Raw genomic sequence first — 22,080 nt, forward strand, 5'->3', positions numbered from 1 at the left:
CCCTGCGCCGCCCCGTTTCCAGGCCCCTGCGCGTTTGCGCCTCTGTCCTCTGTCTCTTCAGGTCCCTTGCTGTCTTTTATTTCTGTCCCTGCTCTCCCCACTGCCGCCTCTCACCTCCTCCCAGCCCCTTCCCTGCTCCATCTGCCTCCCACCAGCCTCCCACCCACTCACCCAGAGACTTCCCTTCCTCCCTGGCTGGGCTGTCCCCTCCCCACTGTCTTTGTTGCCTGCATGACTGCTCAGGTCCCTTACCCGTCTTCCCCTCAAAGGCATTCTCAGCTCGCTGTTATTCTTGTATTAGCACCGAACCCATTAAAGCTAATTTGTTTGCCCTAATCTCCATTTATTTTTCCCTAGTTGATATTAGATTTCCTTTCTATTGCTCCAGCATGATTTTCTCTTTGTCTTCCTAATGGTCTACCCCCCCCCGCCCCCCTTCCCCTATTAATCTGGTTGGCTTCACGAGTGGTTTCAAGGCCCTTCTCCACCTCCCCCCAGCCCTTAGATTAACTCTGTCCCCTCCCTCCTGGGGTGCCCGGGCCCAGTGGACTGGACTTTCAAGATGGAGCTACTGCAAATGTCCACAGATCTGTAAGCCTCCTAAGCAAAGCGCTGCTGGGTGCAAGGCTCTGCCGTGTCTGGATGCCCAAACCTAAGGGTCACCAAGGCCAAGGGTTCCAGGGCTGGGACTCCTTTGGGGCTGTCTCATAGACTTCTGGAGGCCTCTGCAAGCTTGCTTGAACCCTATACGTTATGTCAGTGGCTGAGGATGGGCCACTAGACCTCTGTCCCCATTTCCCAAAGTGGAGACACCCCTTCCTTCCTAAAGAGGCAAGCCTCCCCTCTAGACATGGCTCTGGGGTGGCTAGTCCTCACCCTGCACTCTCCCCTGCACATCCCCCAGAAAAGAGCCTTCATGGACTGGCCCTCAGAACCTCTGCCTCCTCACCATGCCCCACTGACCACTGTGCTCAGTCATCTACCGAGTCTCAGTGTCCAGGCCTCTCTCTGGCCAGCACTCTGGACAATTAGATACTTTCCACGTCCTTGGGTCAACCAGAATCTCTCAGCATGTCCCCAAATCTGCACTTTTAAAAAGCTCCTCTGGTGGTTGCCCAGAGTTTATATCCACTCAGCAGATGGTTAATAAAGACATACTGAAAGCAGGAAATAATTGATTAAACACGAACTCCCTCCCAATGCTGACCACAGGTCCCCAGAGACCACCTGTTTACACTCCTTCCCACTGAGCTCCTAAATGCCCAGCCTCGGCCCCACACACCTGGCGGCAGTGCGAGGGCCAGGGCCCCTTCCTTTGGGGACAGCGGCGGCGCGCGAGGTGGGTGTGCCAGCCCCTGCTGCACACGCACAGGGGAACCCAGAGTCTGCACAGACCATTCCCTCTGGGGCTGTGGGCCGGAGGATGTCACTGCTGATTCCACAAAGTGAGTCTGCCTTGCAGCACTTTTCAGTTCCCTGGATCGCAACTCAATGAGCAGCCGTAGCATCTATAAGATTCGGGCTGTATGGGGAGGTGGCTTTGGAGTAGAAGACGAACTTCCATAACCCAGAGAGGGTACTGCTCTGCAGCCCTTCCTCCTCCAGGGACACCCGCGGTGTGTGTGTATCTACCTGTGTGTGTATCTGTGTGTGTATCTGCATGTGTCTGTGCGTCTGTCTATCTGTGTGTGTCTACCTATATGTGTGTCTGTGTATCTGTGTGTGTCTGTGTGTATGTCTATGTGTGCGTGTCTCTGTATGTCTGTGTGTCTCTGTGTGTGTGCATGTCTGTGCATCTATCTGTGTGTCTCTGTGTGTCTATCTCCATGTCTACCTGTGTATGTGTCCTGTGTGTGTTCGTGTGTGTGTCTAACTGTGTGTGTCTATCTGTCTACCTGTGTATGTGTGTGCATATGTGTGTGTGTACATTTCTGTGTGTGTGTGCATGCCTGTGTGTGTGCATGCCTGTGTGAGCATGCATGTCTGTGTGTGTGCATGTGTATGTATCTGTGTTTGTGTGTTTGTGTGTATGTGTATGCGTGTTTGTGTGTGTGCATGTCTGTGTGTATGCGTGTGTGTGCATCTGCATTTGTGTCAATGTGTGCATGTGTGTGTCTGTGTGTGCATCTGTGTGTGTCTGTGTGTGCATCTGTGTGTGTGTTGTGTCCATGCTGAATTGCATGCTCACACTTTAGTGTTCTCGTCTGGCTTGAAGGGAGCAGATGGCCTTTGCTGTCCCCCAGCGCTAACATTTGCAGTGCCAGGATGCCTTCCCACTAGGATCTGTGGGGATCTGGGTGGTCTCCCACCCAGACAACTACCCGGGGTGGCCTGAGCCCTCTCGTAGCCTGTGAGGGACAGTAGTACACAGTGGCCATGGTGGCAGTGTGACCTGCATGGTGGCAAGCAAGACACTCTGGCTAATACCCTGTTGAGGTCAACAGGCACCAGAGTTGGGGGTACGTCTGGGAGTGTGCCTGGCCATGAAGGGGAGAAGGCCCATCTAATGTCACAGACTCACCGCCCGGCGGGGCAGGCAGCACTCGAAGTCCCTGACCTAAGCCCTGTTCGCTCCACACCCTGGGGCCCTTTGGGACCTGGCGCCATCTTGGCTGGGGTTGCCCTGGCAGACAATGGGGGAAGAGGTGCTGGGGACTGGGCAGAATGGGTTCCAGATGGTGGCACACCTGCAAGCTCTCTGGTGCTCTAGTTGGCTTGCTTGTCATCTGTATTTTCTCAGGTGGAAAACCAAGTCGTGAGGCTCTCTCCTGTGGGACCTGGATCTGGGGGCAGTGTCCCCTCTTTGTGGGAGCGCTTGGACGGACACAAAGGGAAAGACTCTAGAGAATGTGTGACCTTCTCTGCCCTTTGTCACTTCCACACTGTGCTTTCACAGCTGGTGTCACTTGGACCCAGACCTGCTGAGAGTCCGGATAGGGGCCAGGTGAGGGCTGAGGTATGCCAAGAATGTGCGACACCCATGCTTCTGTGGTTTGGACTGTGCCCGCAGATCCCATACCTTACAGCTAAGCCCCCAGGACATTGGAATAAAACCTCATCTGGAAGTAGGGTCTTTGCAGAGGACCAGCTAAGATAAGGCCACCAGGATGGGCTCTAATCCCATGTGGCTGTGTCATTACATGAAGGTGACGTGTGGACATAGAGAAGACACAGGGCGACCGATGCCATGTGAAGACTGGACTCATGCTGCCACAAGCCAAGGAGCAGCAAAGGTGCCGGCAAACCCCCAGGAGAGGCGAGAGAGCATGGAATAGATCCTCCCCCAGTCTCAGCAGGACCCTGCCTTATGGACTCCTTGATCTCGCACTTCCAGCCTCCAGGACCATGAGAGAAAACATTTCTGATGTTTAAACCCCTTGGTTTGTGGTACTTTGTCATGGCAGCCCAGGGGAACAATGCGCAGATAATGGGGTTCTGGCTCTGAAGCAGACATGGCAGGCCTGGGGAGCCTCAGGCTCCTCTTGGAGTATCTGGTGACCCTTCCAAGTGGCTTTGCTGTACAAAGTGGGCAGTGCAGCCAAGAGCAAAGCTTTCTTCACTGGGCCCTCCCACAGGGCCCCATCCTGGTCTCTGCCCCTGACCCTGCATCATGTGGCAGATTCTTCCGTGACGCACAAGGGTCAACCATCAGCACAATGATGCTGTCTGCCAGCCTGGACCCGAGGCCACCAGGCTCCTCTTCCCTCCAGAACTTTCTGGGTTCAGTCTACAGGTTGGTGATGAACCACCTAACACCTGCCAAGCCCCTTCGAAGTGCTGTCAGGCAAGCCCTTCTGGAATTTAACTCAATACAGTAAATATCAATTGGGCCTTGGCTACCTCAGGGACAGGTTCGGTTCTCACACTGTGTGGCTGGTGCTTTGAGTCTGTTTTATGGGTGAGGATAACAGCTTGGAGGTTCAGTGGCTTCTGCACAGCCATCTGAGAGCAGACCTGAGGCTGCGTCAGCACCTGATCTCTCCTGGGAGTCTCTGGGAGGACGGGTGCCATATAGGCAGCAGGCTGTCTCTAGGAGATTGAGAGACCCCAAGGGCTGGCCTGGATCTCTGCTTCTCACAGGCTGGTTTGCTAGCAGAGCCCAGAACATCTGACACTCAACTGGAGACCACAGTGAACAGCCCCATACAGGGCAAGTTAAAGACAGCATCCTGCCAAATGCTTGTTAAGCACCTACTATGCATCTGCTATATGCCAGATATTGTCTGGGGAGTTTTAGTACCAGCCTGCAGAGTTGTGTAACTGCCGGTCCTCGCAGATGCTCTGCCTAAATTTGATGGACTACCCTGCTGAGCCGACATCCAGTGTCCACCAGGAAGCTCCTAGGATCAGACTTGTCCAGGACGGCCAACACTTGCTACTCAGTGGTCACTGCTGCCCAGCCTCACCACTGTGCATCTGAGCCCAGGACAGAAAGACATCCCCAGGACCAGGGAGGTGTCCCAGTGGGGCAGCTCGGGCCCTGATGGCCGCAGCAGGTTCCCTTCTAGGGAGCCTCAGCCCCATAGTGGCCACTTATCATATGGAAAGTAGTAGCAGGGTGACCGTATCATCTTGTGAAAAGACCAGGTGTGCCTCATGTTAGGAAAACCTCACTAACGAAACCCAAACCTTCACATCAGGTCCACCGGCCACACACACTAAAGCGTAGCATCACACAGTTAGGTGAAAACCACTGTTGTGGATGCCGTGAAGCCCTCACTGCGTGTAGGACAGTGAGGGACTGGCCCATAGCACAGACCACAGCTCTCACTCTGCCCAGCTCCAAGGCTGGGCCTCAGTGGTGAGGTGGATGACACTGAACGTTGCGGACGACCTGAGTGCTGAGTAAGAGGCAGAGCAGGTGTAAGGGGATGTCAGCAGGATGGCCACCACAGGTGTTGGCTTCAGAGGGTCTGGGTTAGGGAGCTGGGACTCGACTGAGCATGTTGGGGCAGGGAACATGGGGACGGTGGTCCAGGCAGCTGCCAACGAATGCACAGAAAGACATCCCCTGGACCAGGCGCGGAGGTGGGGCTGTACACGTGCGTTTTGCAAGCAAAGACTAGCTGGCTGGAATGTGAGTTTGCACTCGGAGATGGTGGGAAGTGCGGTCAGGGTGTCAGGAAGGCACTTCTCGGACTATGCACGCGATTTTCCCGTAAATGCTGGTTAAGAATGGATGGAAAGGAAGTATGAGCAGGGCTTAAGACTCTTCTGGAAAGTCACCAGGCTGAGAAAGGGACAAACCAGAGCATCTCAACAATGCGATCCTCCGGTTCCTGCAATGGCCACCAGGCTGCCCCCTCAATAAGGAAAGCACGGAGCTGAGTGAGATGGAGCAAGTGGGCGCGTGGCTGTGACAAGGAGCTGGAAGGAACAAGGAATCGATGCCTCGAGTGCACTGTGGAGCCAGGTGAGGAGGGAGCCTCATGCTCCGCGTGCACATGACCTGGGCTTCCCAGTAGAAGGTCGGGATCGGCGCCTGCACCCTCTGTTGTCAGAGCCCACAGTGGCCTGAGCCCTGCTGTCCCTGCTCCCAGAGTGCGCACACCCAGCTCCTGCCAGCCTCTCATCAGGTCATCTGGTGGGGTCCCGGCCTCAATCAGAGGCTCCCGCCCCCACACACGCAGCCCAGTGCTCAGCATTTTGTGTCCACCTGCACTGAACCTGGGGTGATGGCAGAGGCACCGTTTGCGGAGCCTGTAACTACACCTGCCATCCCAAAGGGCTCATGATGTTCTCCTGCTGCCCTGAGTGTTTGGGTAGCAACGCCCTTTGCAGAGATCTGCAGTTAGACCCCAAGGCTTGTGTGTCCAGGGGTTCCTTTCTGGGTGACAGCACAGTGTAAGAACTAGGGTGATGGGATGTTGGTGCTGTGAGCAGTTATGCAGGGCCCTGGGGTGGGTGTGGGCATGCCAGGGCTCAGAGGCTGAGAGTGAGGGACACCAGGAGGTCTGTTAGGAGCCATGATGAGACCGGGGTGATCCTGGCACAGGGTCCACACTGAGCGGCCCTTGGGGAGAAGTTGGCCAGGAGGGGAAGGGGTCGCATGACACAGAAGGCTGAGATTTGGACTGTTCAGAGAGAGGACCCCAGAGTCTGTGCACCCAATAGGGAGAAGAATAAGCATGGTTCTCTGGGTGGTGTTGTGGGCTGAACGCTCGTGCCCCACACGCAGGTGGGAGCCCTGACTCCCAGTGCGAAGGCAGGTGGAGGTGGAGCCTTCAGGAGGCGATCAGGGCTGGAGGGGGTCATGAGGGTGAGTCCCGGTGAGTGTCAGCGCCCACACGAGAAGAGGAGGAGACAGCGACTCCTCTCCAGGTGCAGGCACAGAAAAAGGCCATGTGAAGACATGGTGACATGGCAGGGCAGCCGTCTGCCAGCTCGGTGGGGGTCCTGACCGGGCACTCCCTGACCTCAGACGTCCAGCCTCCAGACTGTGAGGAAAAAGCTCCTGCTATTTAAGCTGCCCATTGTGCAGAGTTCTGCAGGAGCAGCCCAAGCTGGCAAGACAGATGGCTGGAGCGGGCTCTTCTGGGTGACAGGATTTCAGAGGCAATTTCAAGGGGGAGGTGTCTTGGTTCTGGGTTTGCACCAGAGAGCTGAGAGCGGGGTGGACGGGCAGCTAACACAAGGTGTAATGGGTGAGTGAACTCTGGGTAACAGGATCCTGGGCCCTTTGTCTTCTCATGCCACAAGACCACTGGGTGCCTTAAGAGACAGACACACATGCCTGGAAAGAAGGGGTTTTGTCGGGGAAGAGAAGAGTGAGGGGGAGCAGAGGCACAGCGTCTTCTCAGGTGGTGGTATCCTTTCTCTGTGATGGCAGCTCGGGCCATCTCTGGATCAGGTGTGTGGGATCATCATTCCACAGCACTGGACACTACAGCCACTGTGTGGACATCAGGCAATGCCAGCCCCATGTTCATACCAGCTGGCCTCGCCCTGGCTGGGAGCCGGGCACCTGAGAGATGTGCCGTGTTCCACAAGGAAGCCCATAGAACAGCAGCTTCAAGTGGTGGAGCCATACGTGTGACTCTGTCAGATCTGTGGGCTCTCGAGGTGGTGGCCACTATGTAGCAACATCTGTGACTCACAGGACTTTTGTCCGAGTATAATTCCTGCCACCACTGTTTCATTTTACCCATGAGTATCTCTGCTCACTACGCTCCCCACTTTATGAAAAGTCACACAAACACTCTCATGAAACATTCACGGTAACACCACATAGTTTGTAATGAGCAGTTTGGTGTCGTGCGCACACACACTGTAAAGGTTTCTTCCTTGTGTGCTTATGTGTGAGGAGTATCATGTTTGTGTGTAATGTGTGTGTACACATTGTGCATCTGTGTGCACCTGTGTGAGTGTGTATGCATGTGTGTGCATCTGAGTGTGCATGTGCATGTCATGTGCGTCTATGTGTGCATGTGTGTCTGTATGTGCATAAATCTGTGTGTGTCTGTGCATCTGTCCATGTGTGTGTGTGCATGTGTGTACATACATATACTTCTCTGTGTGTGCGTGTTTGCGCACACATGTGCATGTGTGTATGTGTGCACGTGCTTCCTGTATGAGTGTGTGCACATGTGCATGCAGGTGTTTCTCTGTGTGCATGAGTATGTGTGCATGTGTATGTGCATGTGTGCATGCGTGTGTGTGCATCTCTGTGTACAGGCTGCCCAGTCTACGTCAGCAGGCACGGAGGTCCCCTCGCTCCCAGGTCCACGCACAGGACAGGCCTGGCTCAGCCCCGCACCCATGCTCTGGAAGGTGGGTGGTCAGGAACGGCCCTGGCTCTCGTATGGAGCCTTACTCGGATAGAAAGCCTGTAGCTGCTCTGGCGTCTGTGTGCTCGTCTGGGAGTCCCTTCTGGCCCAACCAGCTTGGGGTGCAGGGGGACCACAGGGTAATGAGATCCCCTGAGGCCGCTGTGCAGTGTGAGGCACGTATTCCCTGGTGCTCAAGTATGAAGTCTAGGAGGGAGCTGTGGAGGTAAGGGTCGTGCCCCCAGCAGAGGGCAGAACAGGCTGTCATGAGAAGTGCAGGGAACTTGGGCAGCGGTGGGGGGACACGGAGGCCTCAGCCTTGAGGAGGCCAGGGAGTGCAGGGAACCCACGACCTGGCGTGTCTCAAACGTGAGTTCAGTCGGCCCTCAGAAGCCCGCATGGGCAGGAGCCGCCAGTCTCTTTACTAGTGTAGTCGTACAGGTACAAGCCATTGGAAGGAGTTTGAAACCAGGATGTGGGACCCTGAAGGGCCAGCCAACACGGGAGACAGGTAGGCTCCCTGACAAGGCAGGCGCGAGCGGCATCCAAGGGGATGGACACACTCAAACCGCGGAGGCTATGCCTAAGCTTCGGTGGGGACAGTGACCTCCAGGGAGGGGGACCGAGGATGGAGAGGGCAGGGGCACCACGCAAGCGCTACTGGCTCATACTCCAGGGAGACAGACACCTTCCAGGCCCTGAGGACAGCAAGTGCGGGCTCCCGAGAGTTGGTCTACTCGCAGCAGGCTGTACCCATACACAGCAGGCTGTACCCATACCCAGTTAGGGGCATTGATTCAGACGTTCTGTGGCCGCCAGGACGGGAAGCCATGGAGGCATGGGATCTTCCTGGCATGGATGCTATCACGTCATCACAGAATATGGAGACTGGAAGGCCCCAGGCCTTGTCATATGGTCAAGGAGACTGGAGGCCCAGAGCGGCATCCTGTTATCAGCAAACCTCTGGGACTTAAGTGTGAAAGTGTCCAGCAGGCATTGCCATTTGGCAGAGGTGGGCATGTCCCCACAACGTTGGCACTGATAGCTGTCCACACTTCCCATGAGCTGGCCAGGCACCGCCCTCTGCAGCCAGCGGGGACCGCCATGAGACTGGCTGAGGCTGCGGCTCACGGCTGCCTGTCCGGAGCAGTGAGCTGGATGAGGTTTCTGTGCGGTTCACGGCGTGGTGTACCGGGTGACTCTAAGATAAATGGCTTGGTGTGCCCACCAGCCAGGTTGTTAGTGCACAGTCCTTGTTCCCCACTGACTTCTGTGGTCTGATTCCTTCCCCTCCTGGTGCTGGTCGGTCCACTTGAGAGGGAGTCATGAGACCCCAGCTGCCAGCCCTGAAGAAACGTGTCACCCATCATCTACCTTGACTACTGGCAGGGACTGCCACCTTCGCTGGCATGGCGCTCTGCACACGCAGGCGGCCTGTAAATTGAATTAAACCACTGGTGCTTGGATCCAGCTGGCTCCTAGCTTGACTCCCGTAGCTGTGCCAGCCTCACCCCTGCTCCTGGTTCCCACCTCAAAGTCATAGCTAGACACCGAGGATGTGTCAAGAGGTCACCCGTTCCCGCCACCTCTGTTTGACAGTACTTAGAGACACCTCAGTGTTGGGGAACCAAACAGGGCTGGGGCCGGTGATCCGCTGCTCAGCTAATCACAGATTTAAATGTCAACCGGGGTTTGCTCTCATGCCAAAGCAGGATATCATTACACAAAGCTAGAAAACATAAGACCTGAGCGGGCGGAGGGGAGAAGAATGAAGATGAGTGGATTTTTATTTTTTAAAAATAGGAATGAGGTTCTGTGTTGGTCAAGAACAGATCCTCCTGTCTTAGCCGCATCCCCTTCAGCTCATCTCTCCTTCGAGATCGATGCTCCCCAAACCCACGAGGGCTCTAGATTCCAACAGGAAGTCCACTGACAGCCTGTTCCAGGCCCAGCTGGGTGCTTCCCCTACAACTGGGTTTTCTGGTGAAATGAAGGAAGGAATGTTTTTCCAGGCAGGGCTGTGGTAGCCCCTGGTCATGGCCACAGGCGCTGGGCCAGCACCTCCCGCCTGTCCTTTTGTTTAATCCCACAGCCCCGGGCAGGCGCTTTGATTTTGTGTGTGTGGAACATTAAAAGATCTGTCCTCGGTTTCAACTGGAACAAAGTTTCGTCGCTTGGTTTCAAGTTACTCAGGATGTTTCACAGGAAACATTAAGAAAATATAAGATCTGGGTGTCTGCCTTAGTGAATTTGGGAAAACCGTCTCCCTGGTGACCACTGTTAGAGCAGGAGAAATTTTGTGAGCAGCTGCCATTTGCCAGGCAAGGATCCTGGTCCAACTGTCAGCGCCTCCTGGAAGCCCCCACGGCCCTGGCATTTCACACAGGTGAGGAAGTTCGAGGCAAGAGAGGCAGCTGACTGGCCTCAGATCACACAGGGAGAATCAGCAAGGTCGGGGTCACGCTCAGCTCCTCCTGCCTCTGTGGAGACGGAAGGCTGCCACAGGCCCTGCTCCACAGTGACTTCAAAAGTCACCCTCCTGATACCTCGCAGCCCAAGAGCACCCTGGAGGAAAAGTTGTGCCACCCTCCCGGAATCAGAACACACAGAGGCCCTGAGTTTGTGCGAACATGTGGTTCCCGTGATGATAGTAGATTAAGCTGTTTCATTCTCAGACCATCACCCAGCCAGCTCCCTGGCCTCTCTGCTGTGCGGCTCTGACAGCCACAATGTGTCCCAAGGGTCTAGGCAGCACTCAGTACTCCGGTCACTCCAAGGCCACTTAGGAGAGCAGTGCGGAAGACAAAGCCGACGAGCCTGTGGCTGAAGATGGGAGGGGGCAGGTGGAAGGAATGCTGTTTTTCCCCTCAAAGTCTCTGCCTGAACCATGAAGGATTTTCTTCTGAGAAATGCCACCAGTCCACTCTCCACAGAGAAAAGTGAGACCTTAAAATTAAACCTCTTTGCTGCCAACGTTACAAGCTAAACTCGGCAGAGCCCCCGATGGGGTGTGGGATTGGGCTTTGAACCTGAGTGGAGGGACCTGAGGGAGCAGTGGGGGTCTGAGACCCAGCACCTGCGTTCCGGTGGGCACGGGTCCAGCCGTGGCCTCTGACTTCGTGGGTAGGTCCTTCTAGCAACTCTGAAACTGATTTCATCGCCCCACTGACTGGCCAGTCTCTGGGCCCAGCAGGGAGGTCAGATGTGACCTCGAGATGCCCAGGAGAAAGTCCCTTTGTGGCCTGTGGTTCATTAAGGTGCCCGCGAGAGCTGCTTTTTTTTGGTTCAGGCAGGAATATGGCAGCCTTGGGGGACCGTGTCCAAAGAAAAGCCCTCTCTCTGCCTTTCATGTCCGTCCTCCTCACAGTGGCCTCTAGGACCGATGTGAGTCAGGGACCACTTCTCCCAGAAATCTCAGCCCTGCACTGGAGGGGGCTGTTCTTACTGAGCTGGAGACCTGGGGACACAGACGAGGAAAACAAGCGAGGGACTGGAGACTCTGGTCCCCTGTCTGCACAGGCCTGTGCCTTCTCACCGAGGGCTCTGGCCCCAGGTCCGGAATGCCACAGGGGTTGTGGTGAGCTGGACTTTGAGCAGGGGCAGCGGAAAGGGTGCAGGAGGCTGATCAGCCTCTCTGTGCAGAGGTCCGCTCCTCTCTGCCAGCGTAGGTAGCAGCCCTGCCTCGGGAGTCCCAAGAATGAGGAACAGCGACGGTGTCCCTCCTCTAGTGACCCCACACCTAGGCAGCCTCCTGCATAGCAGTCACCATCCCTCGGCTGAGGGCTCATGAGTGCAGGCATGCTTGCTCTTTCTCCGGATATAAAGGTGGCACTGGCAGGGTTGAAGCGGTTGTGAGGAGCCTTTGTGATACCTGTCATCTTATGCGGCATTCGTGACTAAGGGAGGGTACTCAGGAATCCACACAGAAACAGGACCCAAGTTTCATGGGGGAGCCCCCTTTGGGAAGGACACTCCTGGGGAGAGAGCTGTGGTCACCGTAAAGCCCAGACTCAGTGATTGACTTGTGCCCCGTGAAGGTTGCCCTGGTGTGTGGCCTGTGTGACAGATGTTCCCATCATGTCGCCACCTGGCCAGGGGAGATTCTGAAGGGGCTTTCAGACTCCAGACGGGCTGTGGGCCACGACCCTGGCCCCAAGGAAATAGCTATGAACCCTCAAAGATATACCTAAAAGTGCAGTGACCCCAGATACACAAGGAAGGGTGATGCCCATCCTCACTCCCAACCCAGGGGCTCCACCTCAGGCCACTGACACTGGGCTAGATAAACCAGGACTGGCCCAGGAGAGTGGTCAGGAACAAGGGTCCACTGGATTGGGGTAGTCTGTGCCCCTTCCCCAGAAAGAATCCCAGTCTCCCTCCTGGGAGGAGTCATTGGGCACATCCCCAGGCAGGCATCTTCCAGCTCCCTTTGAGAAGCACCTGGGCTAAGGTGTTCCAGCATGAACCCAGAGCCCTGAGTGTGGGGCATATTCTCCTCTGTTTACATCCTCAAATTCTGTCTCCGAAGAGAATAGGGGTCGTGGGGGCTGAGACTCAGCCTTCCTCCAAGTCACAACTAAAACGAAGGCAAGGTGCAGTCTTGAACGGGGTGCGTTCTCCTTCCCTCTCCCTTTAAAATCAGCTTTATCCTCTTGAGAGACGTTTCTTTTACCCTTTGGCTCCTCATGCACCCAGAACCACAGGGACAGAGCTTTCTGTGCACATCTGGGAACTCAGCACCTCCGGACTGATAAACCCGGCAGCTCCAAGTGCTGGGGACTGAATACAGCCGACTGTGGTGATGGAGAGCATGTCTGTGCACGGCGACGCTGGCCAGTTCCTCCCGAGAACACATACTGCAGCTGCTGCCCAGCCACGAAGTGCTGGCACAGGCTGGGTGCAGCCGCAAAGCAGCCCCTCTGCCTCCGTTAGTTGTGTCCCTGAGGGCATGGGCCACCAGGGAGTCTACTCAGACCCCATCTGGGTATCCCTACAATGGCGGAGTCTGCCAACATGTCCCCCGCTGGTTTCACACTTGAAAATGTCCCAAGAGGAGAGGGGTGGCTTTAATCTCATCTAAGGGAACCCCCATCCCCACCCCCTGCGCTGTTTGTGTGCAGGTGGAATTTACCAGGGAGGGAACTGAGACTTTTCACAAAACAGAGTGTGATCACTACACAATGCGATATGAATATTTGAGAAACTTTTCCTATGAAAAATAGATACTTTAAACACACACCCCCAGCCACACATACACATTGTTTTTACGAGAACCAATTAATAAATGCTAATTCATTCAGGCATATCTCCACTAAATTACTGTTTCATTTAATTGCAGGGGAATTTTCCATTACTAAACTCTCCCTTGCTGATTTTTCTTTTTGCATTATTTATATATTTTCACTTGCACTAATAGTGAGGTTGGTATGTGATATTATCTGCTGTTTGTGCGTCTTAAATTTCTTTATCTAAAGTGTTTCCTCATTCTTGCAGCCCCACGTAATCTGGGAGAGACACCATTAAAGGCAGGCAAGACTTTGCACATAAATGATCTAAAAGGGCACCGGCCACGATCAGCCCGCCGGTGGGCACACTGTCTGATTGTGCCCTTGTTCTAGACGTGCACGCGTGTGCGAGTGTGTCTCCACTCTGGGCTCGTGAGCTCATGTTTTCCTGTCAGCGAGTCACAAGTTTATCTGTGGAAAGACTGTGGGTACACAGCCTGGAGTGAAGATCCCGGGGTGGGGGGAGGGGTGGGCGGTGCTTTAATGACAAAATAAACAACACGAATCTCTTCATGAACCCCCAGAGCTCAGCACATAGTTTCCTGCTCCTGTTTCATGGACACAAATCAAGATGTCGACATCTAGACACCTGAGCTCCAGACCAGCTGGCTCCCGAAGAGCCTGCCTCTTTCCTCTTTTATGCCCAGAAAAGTAGGGGTTCTGGTGGTGGTCAGGGATTGCTTGGGGCCCTTGGTGGGAATTGCGTCCAAACGGATGTGTTTTGAAGTAGAGCGATGTGCTGATAGTAAACGGCCAGAGTTCCACGCACTGGCTACCTTCGCTTATGAAATAAGTTCTTTCATTTTTATTCTCCAGCCACCTTCGCCCCAGACACCCCTACATTGTCTCCTTTCAGCGTCTTTTTCTCTGTATTCTTCCCCTACTTTCTCTTTCCTGGTAACTCATTCTGGAGGATGTGAATGATTAAACTGTTTACTCCGAGTTTAGGTATGAAAAGGCATGTCACCATAAGTAAAGTTTCACCTTTATACCCAACTCTATCAATAATTAGAGAACAAGGATGACTGTTAGTAAATCTTTCTTACAGTTAGCTTTTACAAAAGGGATACCATTTATTCTGAGCATTCGGAGTTCTATTAGTTTTACTTTCCACAAAAATTAGTTACAAAACAGAGTAACCTCCAAAATGAAGTCTGCTTACAAGAGTTGAGAGCCCTGTGTATGCATGGGAAGTGTATACCTAGAGACCGTGTACCCCATTAAAAGCCAAGATTTGAGCCCATGAACACAAAGTTTTGTCATATGAATATATTAGGAGATGCTCATTTTTGAACAAAAATATCTAATAATTAAAATTCCATGAGATTGATTTTTGTGCTGTGTTCCTTCGCTTCCTTTGTCCTCTTTGGCAAAATTAGGGAGAGTCAGTTTTGGGTATAGACGGATAAAATTAATTAACTTTTCTTCCATTCCCAAAAAGTCCCCAATAAATGCTTCCAATAGACATCAAAAAAGTGTCAATTAGAAATAATTACTTCTTATCAATCAGTGGGGCAATTAAAGTGACAAAGCTTGAAAAGATACTTATCTTAAAACTAATTCACAAGCTAGCTAAATTATCTCCTAATTAACTAGCACTGAGAAGGGGGGAGGGTGGACCATCTTGAAACAAAGATGGATTGAGAAACCCGAATAACTCTTTCTCCTCCTCTGGACAGGTTACCATCCCGGAGAGACCTTATTTTCAACCTAGGCAAGAAACCTGGAAGAAAACGCACCTGCCGCAAATTCATGTGGCCCCTTTCATCCTCTCTACGACCCAGAGGGGGGCACAGGGCCTCACCTCCCAGATGTGGGAAATTACAGGCACTCTCCCCCCGCCATCTGAAGTCTCCTTTTACCACTTGAATAACCAACTTTTGACTTTCCGGAGCTGGACTTGTGGCAAGTTATCGCACAAACTTTTAATAACACCCTGCTTGCTTTACTAAACTCATCTGCACTGAAAGCGTATTGTTTACATTTTCATATTTATGTGGCGTTTCTCATTCCTCAAGCATCTTTGAATACTTAAAACATGTTTTTGCTTTAGAAGGTCTGTCCCCCGATGCTACAAAATTCTCAGTGGGTTTTACAAACCGCTCAGATCATAGCTAACCAGCGCACACCAGAATAATTCGTCATTGGCTCTCCACATCCCTTCAGAATAAAGATGGAGAAAATGTATATGTTATGACCTCTCTGCAGAGCAAGACCAGCTGAGAGCAAGCCGCTGGTGGGCCAGCAGCAGACCAGCGGCAGGCAGAGGCAGGGAACACTCCGAGTAAGCTCACTCGGTCTTGCAAACAGCCCACCCCGCTCCTGCGAACAGCCTGCTCCCTGCCCCAGGGGACACTAGGAGCGGGGGTCTGCAGGCGAAGCCCCTAAGAAATGAAAGTGCTGCTAACACCTCAGAGAGGAATGGCATTACAAAACCGGGAGGGGCTGGGTTAAGGATTAGGGTGCGAATACAGGCAGCAGCACCAAGTTAACTGGGAACAGGGGCAGCCTTGAACCCTCAGAGCTGCCTTCTAGGCGATTCTCTTCTGTCCATTAGCATTAAATTAAACCAGAGAGAATCTCATCCTCCCTTCCGCTCAGCCTCCTTTCTTTCTTTGTTTTGGGGAGGGGCAAAGACCCCCTGGACTGAAAATGCCTCTGTCCTGGGCTGCGGGGGTGCACTGCTCCCCACAAACCAAGGGCGGTTTGCATCCGAGTCCACGGGAAAACACGCAGAGTCTGGGCCTCTTGTTGATTAAAAATAACGATAAATTGTGTCCTTTATCCTTCCCTTCGTTTATTCCCATTTGTTATAATGAGCGCTTCTAGAATGAAAATAAGTAGAGAAAACAAAATCAAGCCAGCAGGAGGGACCGCGACTTCCGCTTATATCTCAAAGGGTCAGGTCCACCGCGGTAAATTCGGGTCCTGAGAGCACCCACTCCTACTACCATTAGAAAGGTCAGGGGAAGGTAGCGGGGAGACAGACCAACCGGGGTTGCAGTGAAGGCACCGCCAGCCCCGGTAGAGATCCGGCACCCAGCGCGCTCGGCCTTGAAGACCGGCCCTGCTCTTGGGGCGGTATTGTACCGGATTTGGCCACAGACTGAGCGGGCGAAACCCTCGTCCTGGCCTCAGACGGTGGTCCAGGAGCGCCCGTGGCGCCCGGGCGCAGCTGGGCAAGGAGTGCAGGGCAGCTCCGCCGCTCCGTCCCTTGGCTCCGCGAAGGGCCGCAAGGTTCCCACGCCGCGCCCTCAGAGGGCCAGCAGTCGGGGGCGGACTGCTGAGCCCGTCTCAGCCCCGGAGCAAACCCTCTGGCGCCTCGGGCTCCCCGCGCCCCTCACTGTGGCGCCTCCGCCCCCGGACCCGAAGCTGCGCGCGAAGCTGGACCGCGGCGCTCTGGCGGAATAGAGATCTCAGCAGCTTGCCGCGTCGGCCCGACCCTCCTTATTATAACAAATGTCCGGTTTGCCAAGTGGACTTCATGTTTGGCGAGAATTCATCTAAGATATTGATTTCCTCTCACTTTGCCGGCCTCAATCGATAGCACTGCGCCCTGGCCTCATAAATCGCCTTCCCCTCGGCCGGCCCAGCTCCATCTATCACCGCGGCCGGGCCGCGCCTCTGCTGGCTGTCCACACTGGCTGCGCGCCGGTGGCTGTGCCCAGCGCTCCCATCGGCCGGACCCTGGGGCTCCTTCCCAACACAGACCCCATCCCCATCCCCGGCCTGGGTCAGGAGATGGAGAGAGCAGGCGCCCACAGCCAGGACCCCAAACACTTCTGAAGGCTCTGAGCCCCAGCGCCAGCGGGGAGGGGTTTCGGCCCCTCAGGCAGTCTTCGCAGGCTGGATGACCCCCGCGTGACTCCCCGCCTGCCCAGGTTCAGCTAGGAGGGGTCGGAGCTACCGAGCGCACTCAAGCCTCCCAGGCCCGGACCAATGACTCCTTTCCCTTTGGTTTGAGAAGTGCGCGGGGCGCACTGTCCCTCCCGGGGAACTACGGGAGGGCGAGAGCTGAGCGCACCCGGCTGAGGGCTCAGAGGTCGGGGCAGGGGAGCTGCAAGCCCAGCAGGGCGCGGCCCAGGGCCTGAGCGCACAGGATGCCCGCTTCCCTGGGCCATGAAAGCCGCGGCCGGGCGCGAATGCCCCCTTCTGACCCCACAGAAAGCCTCTCACCGCTCCATGTGGCCCACAGACACCAAGGCCTGGGGAGACGGCTCCGCCGGTTGCCGGGGACCTCAGGACCAGAGAGCGGCGAGGCGGTCGCGGCGGAGAGCCAGGCCCGAGGCTCCCCAGCTGCGTCCCCACGCAGGGGGGTCCCGCGAGCCCAGCGCGCACGCCCCCAGCCTCGCCGACCCAAGCAGCGCACGCACGGACGCGCGGCGACGCAGGTCTCGGTCCGGCCACGCGCATCCTTACCGGATCTGATGGAGTTGTGAGGCATCGCCAGGATCACTCGCGGCCCGCTGGGGCTCAGGGCGTTCTCACGCAGGTCCCCTCCGCGCCCTCCGCGCTGCTGCCCTGCAGACCCAGAGGAAGGGGCATGAGACGCATGACTGCTGCCTTAGTGCTCTTCCCAGGCCCTGTCTCCCTGGCTTTCATGGCATGGCAGGAGTCAGAGGGTTTTCGCAAAGTGTGGCCAATCTGAACCTGGCTGAGCACACATATGTAGGTCCGGAGGGTCCAGGACTTGCGATCTGCTGACGAAGCCCCAACTCCAGCCCTGGTGCCCTTTTCCTCTGCCATCCTAGCCTCATCCAGTTTAACTTGGTGGGGAGATAGCTTCCTGGGACCCTCTCCCTTCTGGAGTCACCCCGCTCCCCGAGTCTGCTGCAGCCAGCCCCTGGGTGGCATACCTGGCCCACGGCTGCAGGCCCTCAGTGCCCTAGGTCCTCTGAGAGGGTGCCCTGGGCCTACGTCTCTTCTCCGTCCCAAGTTTGTTCCCATCCACCCGGCATCACAGACCGGTTTTATCCCGCCAGGGCCCTGAGACAAGGGTCTGGAGAGGCTCGCAGCCTGCGGATTGGCTGGCTTGGTGCAGGGGGGTGTGGGAAGGGGAGGATTTTGCAAGGGGGACATGGCTGAGTGGACTCAGGAGTTAGAAACATTCGCTGGAGCTTCTGTTTCCAGCGGGGAGAAGAGAGGAAGGCAGTGAGCCCTAACTGAGCAGGCCTGGACACAGTTGGGGGGTGGGAGACACTGCCTCAGAGCATGGGGATGAGGGTCCCTGCTACTAGAAGTGAGAAGCATGGCCTCTATATGACACCCTCACCTCCTCACTCCTGGTCTGCCCCCTCGGCAAGCGGCCTTTCTTTTTACCAGAGAGACTTTTGTTTTTGTGCCTATCTCTTAAGGTAGAGGCTGCTCGCAGAGCTGTAGGCCGAAGGTCCCACCTTGTCACCACCCCCGAACAGCTTCTAAGCCCACTCTGTCCTCACCACCCGACAAGGGCCACACTCTCCACACTAGGCTGATGACATTGCACAGGACCCCTCTCTCCCAATACACACAGCACCAGCTCTCCTTGTTGCTCCTTGAGGATTTCGAACTTGGGAAGAGAGTTCAGAAGACTGGCAGAGAGGACCTACATTGGACCTCAACGTGGAAGGCTGGAAAGGGACAGGGCTGAACTGGCCTCCGCCTTGTCTGCAGGGGTCACAGCCTCGAGGATGTGGGGGTCGGGGTGTGGGTAAGAGGGTCTCCTCTGTGGGACTGGGGAGCCCTTAGTGGTGGCAAAGCTGCCTCTCTTTACAGGAGGGAAGCAAGGTACGAGGCAGACTGTGTGTACAGGGCAAGGCCCAGTTATCCCCTCAATTTCAGACCAGGTTCCTGGATTCAGGGTTATAGCTGAGAGGACAGTGTGCTGCTCTGGACTAGAGGCCAGAGGTGCTGGAGTGAGTGGAAAGGGAAGGGACAGAGGATACTGGGGTTGTTCAGGGATGTGTGTGTCTGTGTGTATGTGTGTGAGAATACACACAATGTTTCTTAGTTAAAAAAATATTTTAACTCTCAGGTTAATCTACTTCCTCCCCTCCACCCCCACCCTGCCCCTAGACTCTTGTTTTTGAACTGAGCAGAAATTAATCATTTTGGGAAAAGAGCTAAGAGTATGTATGTCTGACAGTGGATCCTCAGCATTTGTGAATGTCTCTAAACAAACAGTAGCTGCTTTATTGTTTTAAATGTTTCTCTAAAATTGTTATTTACAATTGCTCGGTGGTTTCCAGATTTGCAGACACTCCCCCTCTCTGATCAGACCCCAGAGAGAAGCTCCGAGGTGTGCAGGTGAAGCGACCTCAGCATAAGGGTCGTCATCACCTGAGGGGCTGTGGGCTGTTGGGCCTGGGAAAGGCTGCCCTCCCTCCAGGGACCACAGCCCTCACCTAGCAGTTCTGCAGACCTCAGAGGGGCACTTGACGGGGCTGAGGAACCATCAGCTATGAAAGCCACGCACCCATTCTTGCCAACGCTGTCTCCCGCTCACAAAACGAGCCCCTGCCCCCTCCCCATTTTGGTAAAAGTTCTTAAAGGACAAAAGGGCAAGTCATCAAAATGTGCCTGACACATTTGTGAGCTTATTTTTTTAAAAGTCATTTTAACATGAAAACCTAGTGTGCAAAAAACACCTCCATGCACTTTGAGAACACCCCTTGCCCAGACTGCAGGTGACACAGCAGATAGATGGCCAGTTGGTAGCTCTGCAGGGAAGTTCTGGAGCCAAGGGGCCCTCAGGCCTGGGGTGGGAGGTGGGGGGGGGGACACGGAGCTGGTCTCCTGTTCCGGCCTGGGCCTGCATTCCGGTGTCAGTGGGAAGCAGGCTTGGGGTCCCAAGGCCAAGAAAATTTGTTAACAGACCCCCACCCCTTGGAGCCAGCATCCTCCTCAGCAAAATGAAAGAGGTTGAATTATATATTTATGTTTATTTCAAAATGCTTTTTATCGTGGCTTTTTCTCCAACTTAAAAAAAAAAAAAATCTGTGATCCTCTTAGTTAAGTATAAAAATCTCCAGCCTTCCCTGATGTAACTTGAAAATTTGAAATGAATTTAGTGTCATGACTAAGAGCCGACTGTAAGCTCAATGGGAAATTTAGAGCCCCTTCCTCCCCAGCCCTTTTTGGATGTGATGCCCGCCAGCCTTTCATGCCATTATCAACAGGCAACCTGTGGTTTAAGCCCAGTTACAATTTATTTTTTAACTCAGTGTTTTTCCAAAAAAATTAATTAGTTTCCAGTATGAAAATAAATAGAGAAGAGAAAATACCTCTGGCTTGCCTTTAAAAATTGCACCGATCTGGCCACAGATCTGAGCGTTTCTTTGTGGAAATGAGTATTCTTTCAGATTTAACATACATCTCAGGCATTTAATATACATCTCTACCTAAGACTGCTGAGTATTCTGTGATTTTTTAAATTTTAGGTTGATCTGCAGAACTTTCCAAAGATGATCTTTCTTCCCAGGACCCAGTTGAAACCCACTGAGCTGGGGGTAGGGCTGGTCAGGGACAAGGCTGAGGGCATCCTTTTTCTGGGGTGGAGTTTTGGGTGCTGGAACCCAACCGTCCTGGGCAAACAAGGCCAAGCTGAGGAAGCTGGGAAGCTGGTGGCTTGGGGTCTTTTCCAGCAGCTCAGAGTCCACACTGACCACTGGCAGGTGTTTAGTTGTGCAGCTGAAGCCCACCCCCTGGGCTCAGGCTGCTTGGCTCCTTGAACTCCAGCTGGTCCACAGGCCTCTCCCGCTTGCCATGTGCCCCAGGAGGGACTAGGCTTGGGGGAAGGTCCCTGCCACCTCCCACAACTCCTAGGATTAAAGAGCACCTTTGGGAAGGAAACGGCCGCTCCTGTTCCGGGTAGGAGGTAAGCAGTTCTGTGAGCTAAGAGAGTGGGTGCTGTCCTTTCCTGGAACCTCAGTTTCCCCTTCTGTGGGATATGGGTGCAGGTGGGGCATGGGGAGGGGTGGCCCTTCCTAGCTTTGTTGTGAGGAGAATAGAATTGTGGATGTGAAAGCCTTTGAAAGGGCAGCTCTGCACAAAGTTAATTATCAGACAACAAAGGCAGGGCAGGGCTTCCATGAGGGCAGAGTCAAACTCCTCGGAAATTCTGCTGCAGAGGTCGGTTCCTTTAATCCTGTCCCCAAGCACTGTGAGCTTTTCAAGCAGCCACCTGAGCCCCTGGGTGATGGACAGGCGACTTCCTGTTGGCAGGAAAGGGCCATGAGTGTAGGGTGGATGTGAGGGCCGCAGGATGCAGGGGTATCTTTGTGGGACCCAGAGCGAGGGCAGAGGGGGCCCCGGGAAGTCTGCAGAGGCAGAATTGGTCAGGGTGCACCCTCCCCTCACAGACTGCCCAGGTGTGTCGCAACCACTCAGGGCTTCTACCCTGTCCCCACCCCAGGAAATGGCCACTGCCTGCCCCAGGGCCTCCTGGTGGCTGTGCCAGAGAATCAATCATTAATTGCCCTGTGCTCCTCCCCTCCCCTCAGGCTTTCAAAACCCAGAAATAGAAACACAGGTCCTGGCAGGTGAGAGGGAAGGCCCACTGGTTGGGGAAAGTAGTTTGGAAAAAGCCACTGGTGGCGTTTGCCCAGTTGGTTTCGGGTTGGAGGGTGTCTCCCTGCCTGCCTGCAGCCCCTTGATGGAGCCTTGCTGGGGGCAGAGAGGAAGGTGACAAGAAGAGGGAGGGCTGTTGGAGAGAGCTAACACAGGACAGCTTCTTTCTAATAATAAGAGTTTTTCAAGTTACAAATATTAAGCTGGGCCCTTTTGCAGCCTATTTTGCAGGCGAGAAAACAAAGCCTCAGGAAAGTAAGTGCCCACACACAAGGTTCTCGGCTGGTGGGCGGATGACTTGGTGTCCTACTGATCACTGGTGACTCTGGCCTTGCTGTGGATATTGAGACTTCTGCTCTCCCCAGCCTGGTTCCTCTCTCTCCAGCTCTCACCCACTGCCTTCAGGAAGAAGGCTCTGGAACCCAGGGAGTTGCTAGGGTGAGGTCAGGCCCTGTGACTAGAAAACTTTCCTGCCCCAGGAG

At 54.6% G+C, this 22,080-nt stretch overlaps 1 protein-coding gene across 2 annotated transcripts in view; it reads right to left on the bottom strand.

Annotated features, from left to right (window-relative positions):
* Positions 1-18,034, bottom strand: part of PAX8 (paired box 8) — a 59,560-nt gene extending 41,526 nt beyond the window's left edge. For both annotated transcript variants that reach the window (XM_015587415.2, XM_015587414.2), the window contains exons 1-2: positions 17,908-18,034; positions 17,471-17,572 (exon numbers count right to left, since the gene is read on the bottom strand). In XM_015587415.2, the coding sequence (XP_015442901.1) occupies positions 17,471-17,572; positions 17,908-17,998 (193 nt within the window). In that variant the 5' untranslated portion in view covers positions 17,999-18,034. The remainder of the gene's footprint in view (positions 1-17,470; positions 17,573-17,907) is intronic.
* Positions 18,035-22,080: the final 4,046 nt, after the last annotated feature.

This window comes from Pteropus alecto, unplaced genomic scaffold (assembly GCF_000325575.1).
Source record: "Pteropus alecto unplaced genomic scaffold, ASM32557v1 scaffold223, whole genome shotgun sequence".
NCBI lineage: Eukaryota > Metazoa > Chordata > Mammalia > Chiroptera > Pteropodidae > Pteropus > Pteropus alecto.